The 15,587-nt window shown below is 48.5% G+C and overlaps 1 protein-coding gene across 6 annotated transcripts in view; it reads right to left on the reverse strand.

Moving 5' to 3' along the window:
- Window positions 1–7,622: 7,622 nt before the first annotated feature.
- DAAM2 (dishevelled associated activator of morphogenesis 2) overlaps window positions 7,623–15,587 on the reverse strand; it is a 245,228-nt gene continuing 237,263 nt past the window's right edge. For all 6 annotated transcript variants that reach the window (XM_034764798.1, XM_034764800.1, XM_034764799.1 and 3 more), the window contains one exon: window positions 7,623–15,031. In XM_034764798.1, coding sequence (XP_034620689.1) covers window positions 14,816–15,031 — 216 coding nt within the window. In that variant the 3' untranslated portion in view covers window positions 7,623–14,815. The remainder of the gene's footprint in view (window positions 15,032–15,587) is intronic.

Consider the following 15,587-nt stretch of genomic DNA (forward strand, 5'->3'; position numbering starts at 1 on the left):
AAAAGTATGAGCACAGCTGTGGGAATGAGATGGTAACAGTAGTACCCCAGGAAACAGCTGGAGTGCCAGATGACACCCTTATCCCTATGACATTTCAAGGATTGGTGGGGAGCAATAACTTTGCTATTCATAAGGAAAGTAAAATATAGGGCCTGTCCCTAGAAACCCAACATCTGCTGACTAGCCAGAGTCTGTGTCTAACAGACTGACAGCAGGTCTCCCCTATCTAAAAAAATCCCTCCTACCCAGACAAATCTGGTGTTGCCAAAGCTATTTGGACCACCTGAAACCCATTGTAAGCCACATGCTTGTATCTTTCTCAGCTTTATAGGGACACTGATCAGGATTCTGGACAGAGCACAACCCTCTTCTATGCACATCCACAGAGTTACAGGCTTTAGCATAGTGTATGTAATTCACTGCCTGTGTCCATATATATGCTGGTGATCCCTATGGCAACTCTATGTGCACTTTCCCAGGCTGATGCTTTCACTGACATAATCCCTGAAAACCTGGCAGGGATAAGACAATGCATAGGATTTGCCATATGAAGACAGACCACCTACTCCTGTGTGACCCCTGCTCAATGCCACACAGGAAAGCATAAATCCTTCATATATCATGCACCTGGATAATAATATGCTGTGAAGTAGATTTCTTCCTGGCCCTAGCTTGTTTATCTGATTTTTTTCCCCCTAGCTAGTATACTTAGAGATGCTAGTTTATTCATATGAATAGCAAATCCTTTATGGCAATTGCTTATTATTTGCCTCAGTAATATCCTGCAGCAGTGAGTCGCACAGCTGAAAACGTGGCATTTCCTTGTATTCATTTTAAATTAATCACCATTTATTTTTAGTTTCACACAAGGGTCCAATTCTCCATGTGTCTGTAGGCCCTGCAGGCTCAGGGCCTCCACAGACACTCAAGGAAAGGGACCCATCAGCATTCCATGGAACAGGCTCCAGTTTTCCCAAGAAAGCCTGTGCATTGTTAATTTCGCCTTCAGGGGGCATAGCTAGATGTCACAGCTATTAGAAAAAAAATCAGAACCAGCTTTGAGCCCACCCTCCCATCAGTAATACCTGAAAAAGTAACAGCTGCTTCACACTTGGAGACACTGACTTCTGCTAAATGCATTTGATGCTGCAGCGTTACTCAGGCTACAGTTTTCACCCAGTGTCCTCAAGGTACTACTTGTTTCACGTTGTATTTGCGGCAGCAGCGCTAAAGGAGATAGCTCCCAAGGGGCTGTTGCTACCCCTCTTTCAGGTTAGTATGAAGATTAGCCACACACAAAGGAGAAGAGGAGAGGAGAAATCGCTTGATAGGGGGCTTTAGGCACTAACACAACACAGCTGTTCAATAATGCAGCAATCCATAGATTGAATTGTAATTAACAGGCTAGCATGGTGAGGCATGTGAACAAGAGTGCCCTCTGCTGGATGAAATTGGACCAACTCAAGCATTGCTGAGTATCTCACCTTATTCTAGCTACAGGTCTACAGAGAGTATGGAAACTTTAATGCTACAAATGACTGTGGCAGCGGAGGCCTTTAGGGCAGGAGTGGAAGGGGAGCGATTGTGCTCCCTTGGGTACACCGGGAGGATGGTGTCAGCAGCTGGTTTGCAGCCCCACTTCCTTACCCCACAAGGTGAGGTGTGGTTGGAAAACCCAGACGACTCATCTTTGCTATCACCTGCAGCCTTTTCATGCTCTGCTCTCTCTGCAGCTGCGGCTGTAAGTGATCCCAGTAGCATGGGAATCTCAGTGCAAAAGTCAAGCCCCCATTGGCCCCCTACCAGTGTCATCTCCCAGCAAGGGGTCCTCCAGTCCCTCAGCTCCGCGCAGGAGATGCAGTAAGTGAGCTGGAACTCATTGTCTTCATGTTATGTTGCACCCTTTGATCGTGGCTGGAAAGGGCTTTTGGAGCTGGTCTTTTGGAGCTAAGCTTTCCCCTCATTAATTAAACACATGGGGAAAATCGGCCCTGGGAGAGAAGCACAAATATTTATCCTTACCACAGCAAGACTAGCCCTTTTGGAGGGCCCTGCTTGATGTTTCCTTTCAAAGAGGCTTAGGAATGGGGCTGAGCCAGTGTCGACAAAGCTGACGGTGTCATGGCTGGATTATTTATGATGCTTGAATTTCAATTCCACACAACACCCAGAATACACGACCCCCTGGGCAGAAACCTGGCCCGAAATGGGCAGGAGGGGGGGGGGGAGAAGGAGAAGAGAGAGCTGGGGGTTAAGCCCAGATCTTGCTATTATATGGGAGGTCTCCCAAGGCAAACACTAGGAGACAGTGACTTCAGTAATGCTGGCTCTCAAACAGGGGCATGGCCTGTCTCCTTCCCGTAGCCATGTCCAGCCACGGGCCCTGAACATGGGGGCAGCAGGAGATGGGATCCTCCCCCATCCCCACCCAAGAGTCGTATAATCAAGGCCAAAGGCTGACTAGGGGCCTTATTCAAGGCATGTGGGCCAAGCTCCCCTCACAGGCCACATTCCAGGGCAGCAGTATGAAGGGTTGCTGCCTGTTCTGTGCATATAGGGACATGGCATATTAAACACTTAAACCAGAGAGGGCTTCAGCCTGTAGGGCAGGGGTTCTCAACCTTTTCCTTTCTGAGCTCCCCCACAACATGCTACAAACATTCCAGGGCCCAGCAAGGGGAATGATCAGGGCTCCGGACCAGGGGATGGGGGGGCGCCCACAGGCATAGCTGTTGTGGGGCAAGGAGGGGCTAGCTCAGGGCTTTGTGCTGGTGGGAGAGGGTAGTTAGGGGTTGTGTACAGGTGGGGGGGTAAACTTAGGGGGCAGGTAGAGGGTCAGTAAGGTCTGTGTGGGGGCTGGGGGTAGCTCAGGATGCAGGGAGAGGGGTAGCTAGGGACTGTGTGCTGGGAGCTCCCCGCAGTTGCTGTTCCCCAAAGGCTCTGATGGCCCCCAAGCCAGGTCCCCCCACCCCAGCAGCTCTTACTGGCTGCATGAGCTGTCAAAGGGGGCTGGGAACGGAGGAGAAGCTGCAACCCCGAGCACCAGCAGGAGATGGGGTCCGGGGAACGCTGCAGCTGCCCACTCCATGGCACCAACCAGAGCAGCAGCTGCCTCACACTGCAGTGTCTTACCCAGAGCCAGGCAGTTTGAGGGGGCAATACCCGCTGTGCCCACAATTCTGCCCATGGGCTCCCAGCTTGAGGCCCGCAGGAGATGCCGGGGCTCCATGGCCCTGCTTAAAAGGGCTCATGGCCCCAGACCTCCAGTTGAGAACCGCTGCTCTAGGGCTCCCCATCTCCCTAAGGCAGCAGTTCTCAAACGTTTGTATGAGTGACCCCTTTCACACAGCAAGCCTCTGAGTGCGACCCTCCCTTATAAATTAAAAACATTTTTAAAATATTTAACACTATTATAAATGCTGAAGCAGGGTTTGGGGATGGAGGCTGAGAGCCTGCAAACCCCCCCCCCCTCCGCATGTAATAACCTCACACCCCCCGAGGGGTCACAACCCCCAGTTTGAGAACCCCTGCTCTAAGGTACCTATATGGCCCCCATGAGAGTAGTATGAGTACCTCACATCTTTATACATTTATCCTCACAACACCCTCTGAGGCAGGGCTGTTATCCCCAATTTACAGACAGGTAACTGAGGCACAGAGATATTAGATGACTTTCCCAAGGTCTCACAGGCAGTCTGTGACAGAGTGGAAAAGAACCCAAGTTCCCCAAATTGGCACCCTAAGTAGTGAGCCATCCTTCTCCACCCCAACATCCACCAGAGAAATGTTCTGCTCTTCTCTTGTAATGATTAAGTTTTCAGTGCCTGTGTCCTTTATTGTGCTAGACAGACCTCTCCCAGCCAAGCTCCAGCCCAGACATAACCCGTTTAGGATCCCCTGCACAGACCCAGTTAGTCAGTCTCCAACTCTGAGGCATCAGCTGTGATCCTGAGTGACAAGCAGCCCAGATACTCAGGACGGGAACATGGGTGCCAGCAAATAATCACATAACACCCCAGGAGAGCCCAACCTTCACATCCGCCGCTACCTTCTAGGAAGACACTGATGAGATTAAGCCAGGACTAACTAAAGGAAAGCAACTCCCTCCCCAATAGAACTCTGACCAAACTGGGACTAATAGAGAAAAAACATGTCAAAGTAAGGCAGCAAAAAGCTACTTCAAAATGCCCCTGGGTTATTGCAGCAAGAAAATCATCTAGCACAACAGCCTTCAAACCACAGTTCAAGCCTCAAAAAGCCATTGGTCATGTTCTTTCGTAGCCCAAGCTCAGCTCCCAAAAACTCAGCCCTCTCTTCCAGTGACCTCCATAGCACCCTCTACTTGTCTGAAGATAAGAGATCCACCTGTGACTCAGGGGCAAGCCAGGGGCTAAAGGCAGCACAGATTCCAGCGCCCTTTAGCTAGCATACAGACCCTGTTCTCCCCCCTCAACCACTGGGACAGCTCATGCCTGGGTCTGATTTCATTTCTAGTATACGGCCCCTGTGCGGCAGAAGCACTTACCTCCATCCTCTGCACTGATCTGGAGAGAAGAGACCAGGACATCATCACAAGGAGGAGAGGCTAGAAGATGCTCCTGTGCCAGGTCCTTTCCCTCCCCAACCAGATATCAGAATGTTTCAGCCCACGCTCACAGTTCGAACAAGACATTTGTGTCTCTCTTTTTCTGTAGCATAGACAATGCTGCACTTAACTAAAGCAACTGAAACGAGTCCTTCTAGGCTTGATGGCCACTGAGTAGAAAGATGTGGTTTGCTCTTTCTAACTATGCAGAAGACTTGCCTGGCTGTTAGAGAAGGGGGACTGGGAGGCTGGGTTCTGTTCCCAGCTCTGCCACTTACTTCCAGGGTGACCTTGGGAAAGATTCTTTGCCTATGTACTTGCAGCTGTAAAACAGGTAGGACAGGGTGAGTTGAACACAGAAATCCAGAGAGCATTTAACAAGCAGAAAATAAAATGCTAGCCCCAGAGAGCATGCTCTAGTCTGCTCCCTGCTAACTACACTGCCTGAGCCTGTTACCTCCAGTAGGCCTTTTCTAGAGCTCCCTGGTGGAAACTGTTAGCTCCTGATTGCTCCTGGCCTGGAGCCCTAGGTCATTATCCTAACTGCTTCCACCAGTGTGGGTGCAGAGCTGCAGGAGACAATAGCAGGGAGTTAACGCTGGGCCTACCAGATCCAACAGTCCATGTGTTGCTTGAAATGCCCTGGGACCTCACCTGAAGTTTCCTGTTGGAACGTATTGTGTTATGATGTTATGGAACCGGAGCCAAACACAAGCAGCTAGGGGGCCTACCATGTAGCCCAGAGCAGTTTAAAGATGAGCTTAGCCAACAAGCCATTCCTCCTCCCAGAGCAAGGGAGGTTTATGTGCAGACAAATGACAGCTGTGTGCATTTCATTGGGAGAAATCATTTAATGCAATTTTTGATGCAAATTAGATGCCCCCCTCAAGCCCCAGGGAGGCTCTGTGTTTCAGGGTGAGAGAATCCTAGCCTCTGGCTATAAGCAACAGCCTCATAATTTTCCATTTCTGCATCTTCCAACCTATTCCCCCTTTCACTCCCTTTCCTCCTTAAAGTGCGCACCATTCAGCCTGTCTATCTCTGCCCTCCTGCTGCTGCGCCACTCTCCCTCCTCCCCCTCCTCGGTGCCTCTTGCCCTCACAATCTTCCCCACCCCCATCCTGAAAAGCTTCCTCCCCCTTGGTGAGAACCCTTTCCTTTCAGCTGGGGTCACTCCCTTGCCCTTGTCATTGCCATCAAGATGATGTTTAGCTAAGCAAGCGATCCTGTGACCTGGATCATAAGCCTTGTACTCCCTTCCCCTTCCTCTGACTGTTGCCCTGACTGTGGCCTCCCAGCTTGGGAGCTCTCTGAGGCAGGATTAGCTTTGGGCATGGGGATTAGAGGGAAGAGCACTCTTTAAGGACTCTGCCCATAATCTCTTTGGCCCAGCCCCACAAAGGTATTTAGGCACCTAATTTCAGTTTTTAAGCTCCACTGTGATCCACAAAACTCCCTCTAGGCACCTAAACTCACCTGCCACCTACATTTTCAGGGTAAAAGTTCTCAGTGCACCGAGGGGCTGCCTGGGCGCACGTGCCCTGGTGCCTTTCTTTAGGTGCCCAGCCGCCTAGCTGCAGCCTAAGCCCCAAGGCAGGAGCCAAAGGGAGGCAGGGGGAAGAGAAAAAGGAGAAGCGCCTGTCTCACATGAGGGGCCCAATCCAGGGGGGGATGCTCATACCACATCCAACAGATCAGACCCGGTTCAAAATCTAGCAGGAGCACCGCCGCTCACCTTATAACTTTGAGCCCCGTGGTTAGGCTATTTGCATTGGAGTCCTCCGTCCAATTCCCCCTCTCTATGCTCTAAGCACTGGCCAATAATTATAAGGTGGGCAGTGACACCACTTCTTCCTCTAGCTGTTTTGAGTGGAGATAGGCAGAGGCCTAATTCACTCTCATAAGAAACAACTTAGGTGCATAGCTCCAGAACAGGGGTGGGGCTTAGGATACACCCTTCTCATTGGCATCTCCCACTGGCTAGCTTAAGGCAGCTCCTCACCTTATGTGCTGGGTTTTGGAGATATTAGTCTTAGGCCATGTCTACACTACAAAATGATATTGACTTAACTTATGTTGGCATACAGCCACTGCAGTTATTAAATTACTTGTGTGCGTGCACACTCGGCTCCTGATGTTAGCGGTGTGCATCCTCGCCAGGAGCTCTTATATCGATTGTATTGTCAGGGTGGGGCACTGTGGGACGGCTCATGGAGGCCAGTAACAGTCGACATAAGCAACGCTGTCTACACTGACACGTGTCGACCTAACCACATCGACTATAACTCTACACCACTCGGGGAAGTGGTGTTACTAAATCGGTGTAGAGGGTCACTTACGTCGGTGGGAGCCAAATTGAAGTGAAGACACTTCCACACCTAGGTCAACACAAGGCAGCTTATGTTGTTCTAACCCTGTACTGTAGGCCCGGGCATCTATTTCTCTCTATTCATTGTAGAGGGTTGGCGCCTAACAGCTTTTGTGGCGCCCAGGGTTGTTCCATTGATTTTCTAGGTGCTGCAAAGTGATGTGTTGCAATATTCGGCTTTGCAACACCTTTGTGGATCTGGGCCTTTAACTCTCTGCCCTCTCATGTGCAGAATGGAACAGGATAGGTCTTTGAAAGGGCTACCAACAAAACAATCCTCCAAAGAGGAGACTGGATTGGGCTGGGCTGGTGGCTAGTACTCTACAATGCCATGGGGGAAGCATAAGTTCTAATCCTGGTTTGTTGCTTGCTCCCAGCACTGAGATCCCTGCAGTGGAGGGTAACAGAAATCAAGGCTGTACTGTCTCAACAGTGGGCAGTGGACACCTTGTGTACCCGTTGGACTCCGAAGAGAGTGTTCTCAGTCATGTCTTCTTGCCCAAAGAAAGGTCATAGAAAGATAGAGCCTTACATGGAAGCGCCCAAAACTGGGATTCTTCCTTAGAACATCCTCCCCACCCCCCACACACCTATCAATCAAATGTGCCCAGCTGACATCCAATAAAGCACATGGAAAATTCAACCATAAAATAATTCACTGCAACAAAGTGGGGGCAATATATCTTTAATTTTTTTTTTTTTTAAGTATTACAGTATATTCTTATAAAAAGGTGCAGATAAAAAGGACACTACAGGTTTTTTACATTTAATTCATTTATAGTCTTAAACTGACCAAGAAATGAGGATACACTAAGGCATTACAGCAGCACCGGACCTCTCCCCAGCTCCTGCGGGCAGCACTGTGCCTTCTAATTTTGCATGTGGGGGAATCCAAAAGTGGCCAGCAAGTTTCAAGCTAAACCTAATGCAAGGAAGTGAGAAGGCTGGCTGAGATGAGGTCCTAGCAGGAGCAAGCACTGATCTGAAACATCAGATGTTTCCTTTCAGCACTGTGACATTTTTTTAGGAAGCCTTTCCAGATGGCGGTTAGAAGGGTGGATGATAGCTGGGCACAGAGGGCTTGCTGCTGGTGATAAGCCCGCCTAACAATGTACTGTATGGAATTTGTGGAACATGCTGTAGGCAACACAAAAGCAAACTAATGGAGTCAGATGCTGCTCCCAGTTATACTGGTGTAAATCCAGGGCAGAGTGACCTGACCACACTGGAGCTGATCTGGATTTATACTGTTAACAGAAGAATCTGCCTTAAAGATCTATAGAGTGTTCCTCCAAGAATGAGAACAACATGGTGAAGGGCTTTATGACTCTCTGAAGTATCTTAAAGACACCACCATTAAAGAACCCATAGGCCTCGTTCTGCGCTGGCAAACACATGCAGCCCTATGAGTTCACAGGTGCTATGTAAAGCAAAATTTGGACAGCTTTGTTTTTGCCATAAGTCCCATAAGGATTAAGTAGCATTAATCAAGCTGCCCATTGGAATCAGTAGTTGAGTGAAGCCAATCCATGGGAGATGTATGTGCAGGATTTAAACTTACATTAAAAAACAAACAAAAAATCTAACCCTTACAGTTGTAAATAAAATCTTCCCAAATTGTAAAAAAAAATATGCTGTCTCCAAGAGACTGCAGCCAGAAAGGAGTGATAGCTCGGAGTGGTGAGGACTGTCTCAGTTTGTCCCAGCAACTTGGTAACTCTGAAGCCTAATGATGACAATTTAAAGGACAACATTGTTCTGTGTTAAGCACTTTTGTAGAAACATCCTGCTCCACTGGGATGATGGGCAGAACTGGGGATTGTGGGCGGAGTTTGAGGAGAGTGCGAATACCTTTTAGCCCACTGATCGGGATTGGGATAAAATAAAATCACAATGTGCATGAAAGTAACAGATCTGTAATCGGTCTAAAAGAAAAAGCTCTTCTGGGTTTGACATCACTGGGGCCAGCTCACTGCTTTCAGGGAAGCATGGGCCAATGGGGATACAAAACCCCAGGGAATGCTCCCTTTCTCCTTCCTTCCCCCACCCAACGGAAGACATGCAGCCCAGCCCAGAATTGCCCAGCAGACCGGCTAGCTGGTGTAATGCCCTGGCACAGTCTCAATAGTCGTTGCTGTAGTGCGGTGCATACATGCCAACATAGCAAACTAAAATAAGGCAAAATAAATAGAGGTGTCAGATTTACAGCTTCCCCCTAGAGCTTCCTAAAAACCTTAATTCTTTTTAAAAACATTTAACCAAAATTAAAAAAAAAAATTACCCAGAAACAAAACTGCATACATCATGTACATCATGAACTGTACAACCCGTCTCCATTCCCCTCAAAGACACTTCGGACACACGCCTCCCCCTCCACACCCAGCTCAGAGTGCAAGCGCATCTGAAGAGAGGAAACATTCCTCCAAAAGAGGCTGACCGTCACAGAAATGCCCACCCCATCTCTTTCCCACAAGGCCCCTCACAACCTTTCTCGCTTCCTCGGACACCCCGAGCACATTACAGAAATGCTTCTGAAGAACCCCCAAGCCATCTTCCCCTTGGGAAGTCTCTAGCCACTAAGCACTAGTCCTGCTGCTGCCGCTGGGGTAGGGGCTGAGGGAAGTGGATTTGGTGCCTGGATCTTTAGTCAGCTGCAGAACGTGAACTGGCCTTTCTGCTCCCATGTTGTGGAGCTGCTTTGATGTTATTTGTCCTGGTCTCTGGAAATGTGACTGATTCCGCAGTGTGACCCAGACCAGAGACAGCCAGGGAGGGACTTGACTAAGCACTTGTGCTAATAACTTTTCTGTGGTCACCTGGGGCAACCCTCTAACAACAATGGGCTTGCACAGGGGTAATTAAGGGTGGACTTGGACCCTGGGGGCCAGATTTAAGGAGATAGAAAATACACTCTTCTGTAGCAGAGAGACTCCAGGGGAGGGACTTGGCTCAAGGGGGGACAGGCAACGTTACCCTCAGTTGGGCTAAAAACTCTGCCACGGATCCAGAGGAGCTGTGCAAAGTGGGAAGAGCTCAGGAGGGTGCTCAATTGGCACACACCTCTGTCCGTTCAGCGTATCCACTTTTGGGGCTGGGCTGGCCCCTTACAGCTGCCCCATTGCAGAAGAAGTTGAAGCTACTGTAACCTGGTTCCCTGGTGGGGGGACCTCTCACTGCCTGAGACCTCTGCCAAGGTTTGCACCAGTGTGACACTGGAATTAACCAAATCCCAGCTCTACTGGCAGTTACCCCAGATAGGTTCTCCTGCGAGCTCATCCTCTTCACCTTGCACGTGCTCTGGCCTTCCTGATCTGTTTCCCATTGCCTTTCCTTCCCTGGGATTTGCTGGTGCATAGTGGGCCCATTGTCAGCATCCCTCTAGGGCTGGCAGGAAGGTCTTTGGGAGAGTGGCTGAATCCTTCTTGCTGGCGTAGGGTTTAAGTACTCTGAAAGAGCTGCTGGGAAGGCTTCAGGAGGTGCCTCGGTTAAGCTAAGAAAGAGGCAGTACTTAAAGCTGCCCTCCGGTGGGCTGCTGCTTTCCGCCTACCAACATGCTACCCCAGGGCTGTGTGTGAGCAGCTCTTGTAGGAGGCTGAATGGAATGGTAGGAGACAGGAAGGTCCGTAGCCACGCCGGTGCTGTTCCCCATTTTCCTTCCATGCAGAATGAGCCAAAAGGGCCAGCTGCACGCTACAAACGTTCCTACCCAGAAGGATCATGGAGGTATCAGAGTGGGGTGGAGCAAGGCCTGGGCAGCAGTGAGGCACTTGGGGGTTACCAAGGCAATGGCCGAGAAGATTTTGGTTCTAGCAGCAAGTCCGGGAGCTGTGAGATCAAGGGCAGGTCCACAGATGTGCAGGACTCTGTGATTGCAACTGATCCCCTTAAGGTAAACATGCTATTAGGTTCCCACAAGGGAAAAACTGAGGCTGCACCTACTCTGTTTCAGGGAAACTCTTCCACAGCTGTAGCTTGGTGCAGCTCCACTGGTGCTTGCAATGATAGGAGTGCTAGTGTAGACTGGTAGGGCTGAGCTAGGACCAGAGCAGGTGGAGATGGGACAGCTCCTGGGATGCCGCAGGGCTGGGTTGAGCCAAGATGCAGAGGAGCACAGGGGGTGGTGGAAAAGCAGCAGAGCCCCTATGACATTGCAGGGCAAGTCTCGGATTGGGGAGCAGATCCCAGGGACTAGGGAAGATGGGAAATTGGGAGAGCATTGCAGACTCATCCCCTTCATTTAACTGTTCTTTTTCTCCCCCTTCAATTCCAACACTCGTATGCTTTTGTTCAGGGGAAATGGACATTTTATTTCAAATCTTGGGGAACGCTGGCTCCTAGACTCAGCCAAGGGAAAAAACAACCACCAACCAAAAACCCAGAATGGAGCTCCTATGGGTTCTTATGGTCTCACAGCATGTCAGTCACTGTGTCAGCGATTACAGCCCGTATCCTGTGCATTGTGGGGCTCTGCTAATACAAACTCATTCACTTGAGAACAAAGACTAGGCAGGGCAGCGCAACCTCCATTTTCCTTCCTCAGCCAGTTAGCGGCTCTCCAGAGAGCTGTGTTTAAATGGCACAAGGAAGTTGCACTGGTCACAGCAACCCTTGGTCTAAAATCAAGATGGAATGTGGTCCCAGCATGAAGGTGGGTTCCAGGGCAGGGCCAGCTGCTCCTCCCTTCCCATGTGACCAGCTACTTCGCATACCATGAAAACATGTTATCAGGTCTTTCTCCCTGTTGCCACCTGTCAGTGGTAGGAAACGCTGCCAACCTTCATGACTCAACGCAAGTGTCTCCAAGCCCTGACCAGGGGCCTCCTCCTCCCAAGAACATTTTGCTATGGGCAGGTGATCAGAGAAGGGGAACGCGCTGAAGGCTCCTTATGATGGAGAATGCAGCCTTGATCCAGCATCAGAGACTCAAGCAAAAAAGCATCAGAGACTCAAACACCTGATGCTGAGAAAATGGAGCTGGAGTAGATCTAGAAGGTGTATGGACTCCTATAGGCTTTTCAGTCACAATAATCTAAATCCACAGTTCGGCCCACAGCTGCCTGGTATGACCCTACCCTATGTGCTTTGTGCACCAGTCTGGGAGTTGGAAGATTTCACCAGTTCCCTTTGACTCTCTTGCACAGAGATCTCTGCAAATCTTGGGCTGGATTGTGCAATTCTGATGAATGGACAGTGGGCTTCTTTGTAACATAACCTCCCTCTCTCTGCCTTTGCTACATTCATGGCATTGCAAGGTGACTAGAGTGTCAGAAAGCCTAACGCAAACCTGCTGGTGATAAGCACAGGATGGGGAGATGCTAGCTCATAAATTCAAGGCTCTTCCCCTGAGCAGAGTTTTCTTTGACATCTCAACCCCTGTTGAATTTTCCTTATAAAATGGATTAGTTTTAGACTGGGGGCCAGTGAAACCATGGAGTCACACCTGCTTACACCAGGGCTTAAAAATCTCAGACTTGGAATTTGGAGACTACCAAAACCTAAACTCAATGTATACCAATTTGGCATGTATTACAATCTCATATGGCTCTCACAGGGTGGGTTATATGGCATGCTTTAAAAAAATAGTGTTGGAATAGAGCACTGATCTAGTACGGAGGAGCAAGGAGCTTGTGAATATAATTTACAAAAGACATTTTTTTAAAATCTATTTTGGAGTTTTTAAAAAATTGCTTAAAAATGTGAGGTTTTTTTTCCTTAAGCTTTCAAAACCCGGTTTGAAAATACAAAATCTCTCTCATAAAAGGTGCCTGTGTCTGCCACAATGGACATTTCTGTTAACTGCTAATCCCCGAGGGGGAAGGGAATAATACTGAAGGAGAATGCATGCAGCTCTTGTAAGATACCAGCTCTTCACCATGAGTATTCTGCAGAGGTGCAGTGGTCTGGAATGTCGTCAATAGGGAAATTCTAGGGTGGGAGACTCAAAATACAGTAAACAACATTACAGTTTTAAACTTTTTTCTTATCTCCATAGTTTACATAATTATTTAACCTTCCAAGAGTTCAGAGAACCTCCATAGTGTGTTTCCCCGATGTTGTCTGAATATAATACTGATCAGGCAGTGTGCCTGGGGCACGGAGTTTTGTCCTGCAGACTCAATGCTGAGCCTGAGATTAAGTGACATTTGGAGAAAAATAAAGCCAAGTAATTAAAGTGACAAACTGAGCTGTTTCTGACTTCCTCCAGATTCTGCGAGATTTCCTGCTGTTTGTTTTTTTAATGCATATTTTGCAGAGGATGGGTCTCTTTTTCTCATCCAGTATCACATCCAGAACACTCCTTTCTTTCTCCTCCTTTTTCTCTCCGTGGGAAGATAACCAAAAAGCTCACTTAAGGAAGACAAGACAAAAGAAACCATGACAACCTGCATAAGCTAGTCTCATTGCTAGAGTCATGAAGGTGAACAGAAATAGCAACAAAATAGTCAGTGTCTTTCTTGTTGGCTTGTTTGTTTTTGGCTGTGTGCTTTACATTTTTATTTTTTAATAAAAAATTTCCTATTAACACAAATTTTCAAAGCCCTCAACCCATTCAGATCTGTGTCCTCCTGATTAATTCCTGTCTTGTTTATGGCACCTTCATTGCAAGCAACACCTTCCAAGTGGCAAAGACCCTGGGTAACATGGCTGTCCTTGGACATCTTCACATATTATGATGTTTTATGGTTCCCGCAGGGGTTTGCTGAGAAGGCCAACTTCCTAGATGCAAGTTCTAGTTCCAATAAAGTTGTAGCAGGCACCAAATGGAAAAAAATATCCCATTTCCACTGTCAGTGACCCCGTTCGACTGTCTTTATTTAGGACTTTGTGATGATCCCATACAGTTCCCAATTTCCATTGGGTTGCACTAACAAAATGATGCAAAAGCGGTATGAAATTATCAGCACTGGGTGGCTATTACCCTCCTACCCTTGGGCAATGGCAGTAGGCTCTAAGAGCATCTGGATCTGGCCCCGATCAGCTGTGGGTTCATTTTCTAGACTCCAATGCAGAGCACCCATTCTAGAACATGTATTTCACTCTCTCCCAACTTTTCAGGTTCTAGAACGTCCCTAGAAGCTTCAACAGGTTCCAGAAAATGGCTTTAACAAAAAAAAAAAAAAAAAAAGAATTCAAAAAAGTTTTGTAAATGGTTTTATCAATTCTGATTATTGGATTTCGAGCCAGGATTCCATCTCATTTCCAAACCCCATCCTTCCCCTCTGAGCGTCATTTGCTTTGGCTACTAAAGGGCACAAAAAGCACAAATAAAAATACACAGTACATGAGATCAAAAGCATTTTTCAGGTTCTAGTCAATGACTCTTTGTAAATCCAGTTCTGGAAAGGAACTCCATGGCAAACTCCCGAAGGCTGCTCCAGATCTCGAGAAAGCGTCAGGTGTGTTCAGAGCCAGCCTGAGACGTGATGGTCTTGCTTAGTCTCAACAGACAGAGAACACTACTTGTTTGTACTTTGGCACACAGCGAATGATCTTCCCCCAGCTGCTGAGTGGTCCACAAGGCCCAAGTGCTTCCTGTTGTCATCAATAGGCCTTTGCTGAGCTTGGAGGCAAGACTCCCAGAAGCAAATCAACCAATGATCCGAACGGCCCAGTCACAAAGTTTGCTGGCTCCACAGAGGCACTTTTACAGCCATTCCACATTAGACGCATGGGGGAGCGGCGGGAGGGGAGGAAAGTTGGTCATGAAAAAGTAACGTCTCTAGCTACGGGCTGGGTAAGCCCTTGGGGGCAACCATCAGCCAATTGCTGTCACACACATTCATCTTTCTTGGTTTGTTCTTTGTCATCATCTTCTTTGGGTTGGTTCTATTTCTTTTAACATCCCCTCCTTCCTTGTGTTGTTAATAATTTAGTTTGGTCACTGCCCGCTCCCGACTCGTCTCCAAGCCTTGGTTCCCTGAACGCTTACGGTTGCGCTTGAGCTTGGATAAGTCTTTGTCGAAGACCTCGCCTGACCTGAGGGCTGACACCAGGTCGTCGAACTCCCCACTCTCCTCGGAGATGCTGCCGGCCTTTGCTTTCTTTTGTCGCCTCTCTTTCTCCCTCTGCTCTTTCAGCTGTTGAGAAAGACACATGGATTTAGGCTTGGCTGGGGCTGGACAGAACATTGTATTATTAAGGGACGTTGTCAAGCAGGCACTAAGATACCACAGTGATTGGCATGATGTGGAAAGCTAGATTACAGAGGGGGGGCTCAGTTCTGAGCCCTGCTGCACACGGGGGAGAAAGGAAGCATAAGAAACCCCCTCAAACCCTATGCCTGATCCTGTGTGGGGGATAGCAGCCATACTGGGCTGCTCCTCTATTCTCCTGTGCAGGTGGGTAAGAGTGGGTGGAGTCTTATCTACCCCTCCTTTCCCCCCAATGCACCAGCCCTGCATTGAACCCAGCATTAAAGGGGGAAGCAAGTAATTTGCAGATACTTCCCTCCTGGAGCAAGGGAGAAGCAGAGACCAAACTCAGAGTTACAATTTGGTTCATGTCTGCTCTTGGGGCAGTGGCAGCCACATGCTACACCTTATTCAGACTGGGTGGAAGGTTACAGTCCAGCCCATAGCTGAAAAGAGGAGAGAATGTAGAGAGATGTAGGTTAGGCCCCAAACTAAGCACAGG

The sequence above is a fragment of the Trachemys scripta genome, chromosome 3, assembly GCF_013100865.1.
Source record: "Trachemys scripta elegans isolate TJP31775 chromosome 3, CAS_Tse_1.0, whole genome shotgun sequence".
Lineage (NCBI taxonomy): Eukaryota > Metazoa > Chordata > Testudines > Emydidae > Trachemys > Trachemys scripta.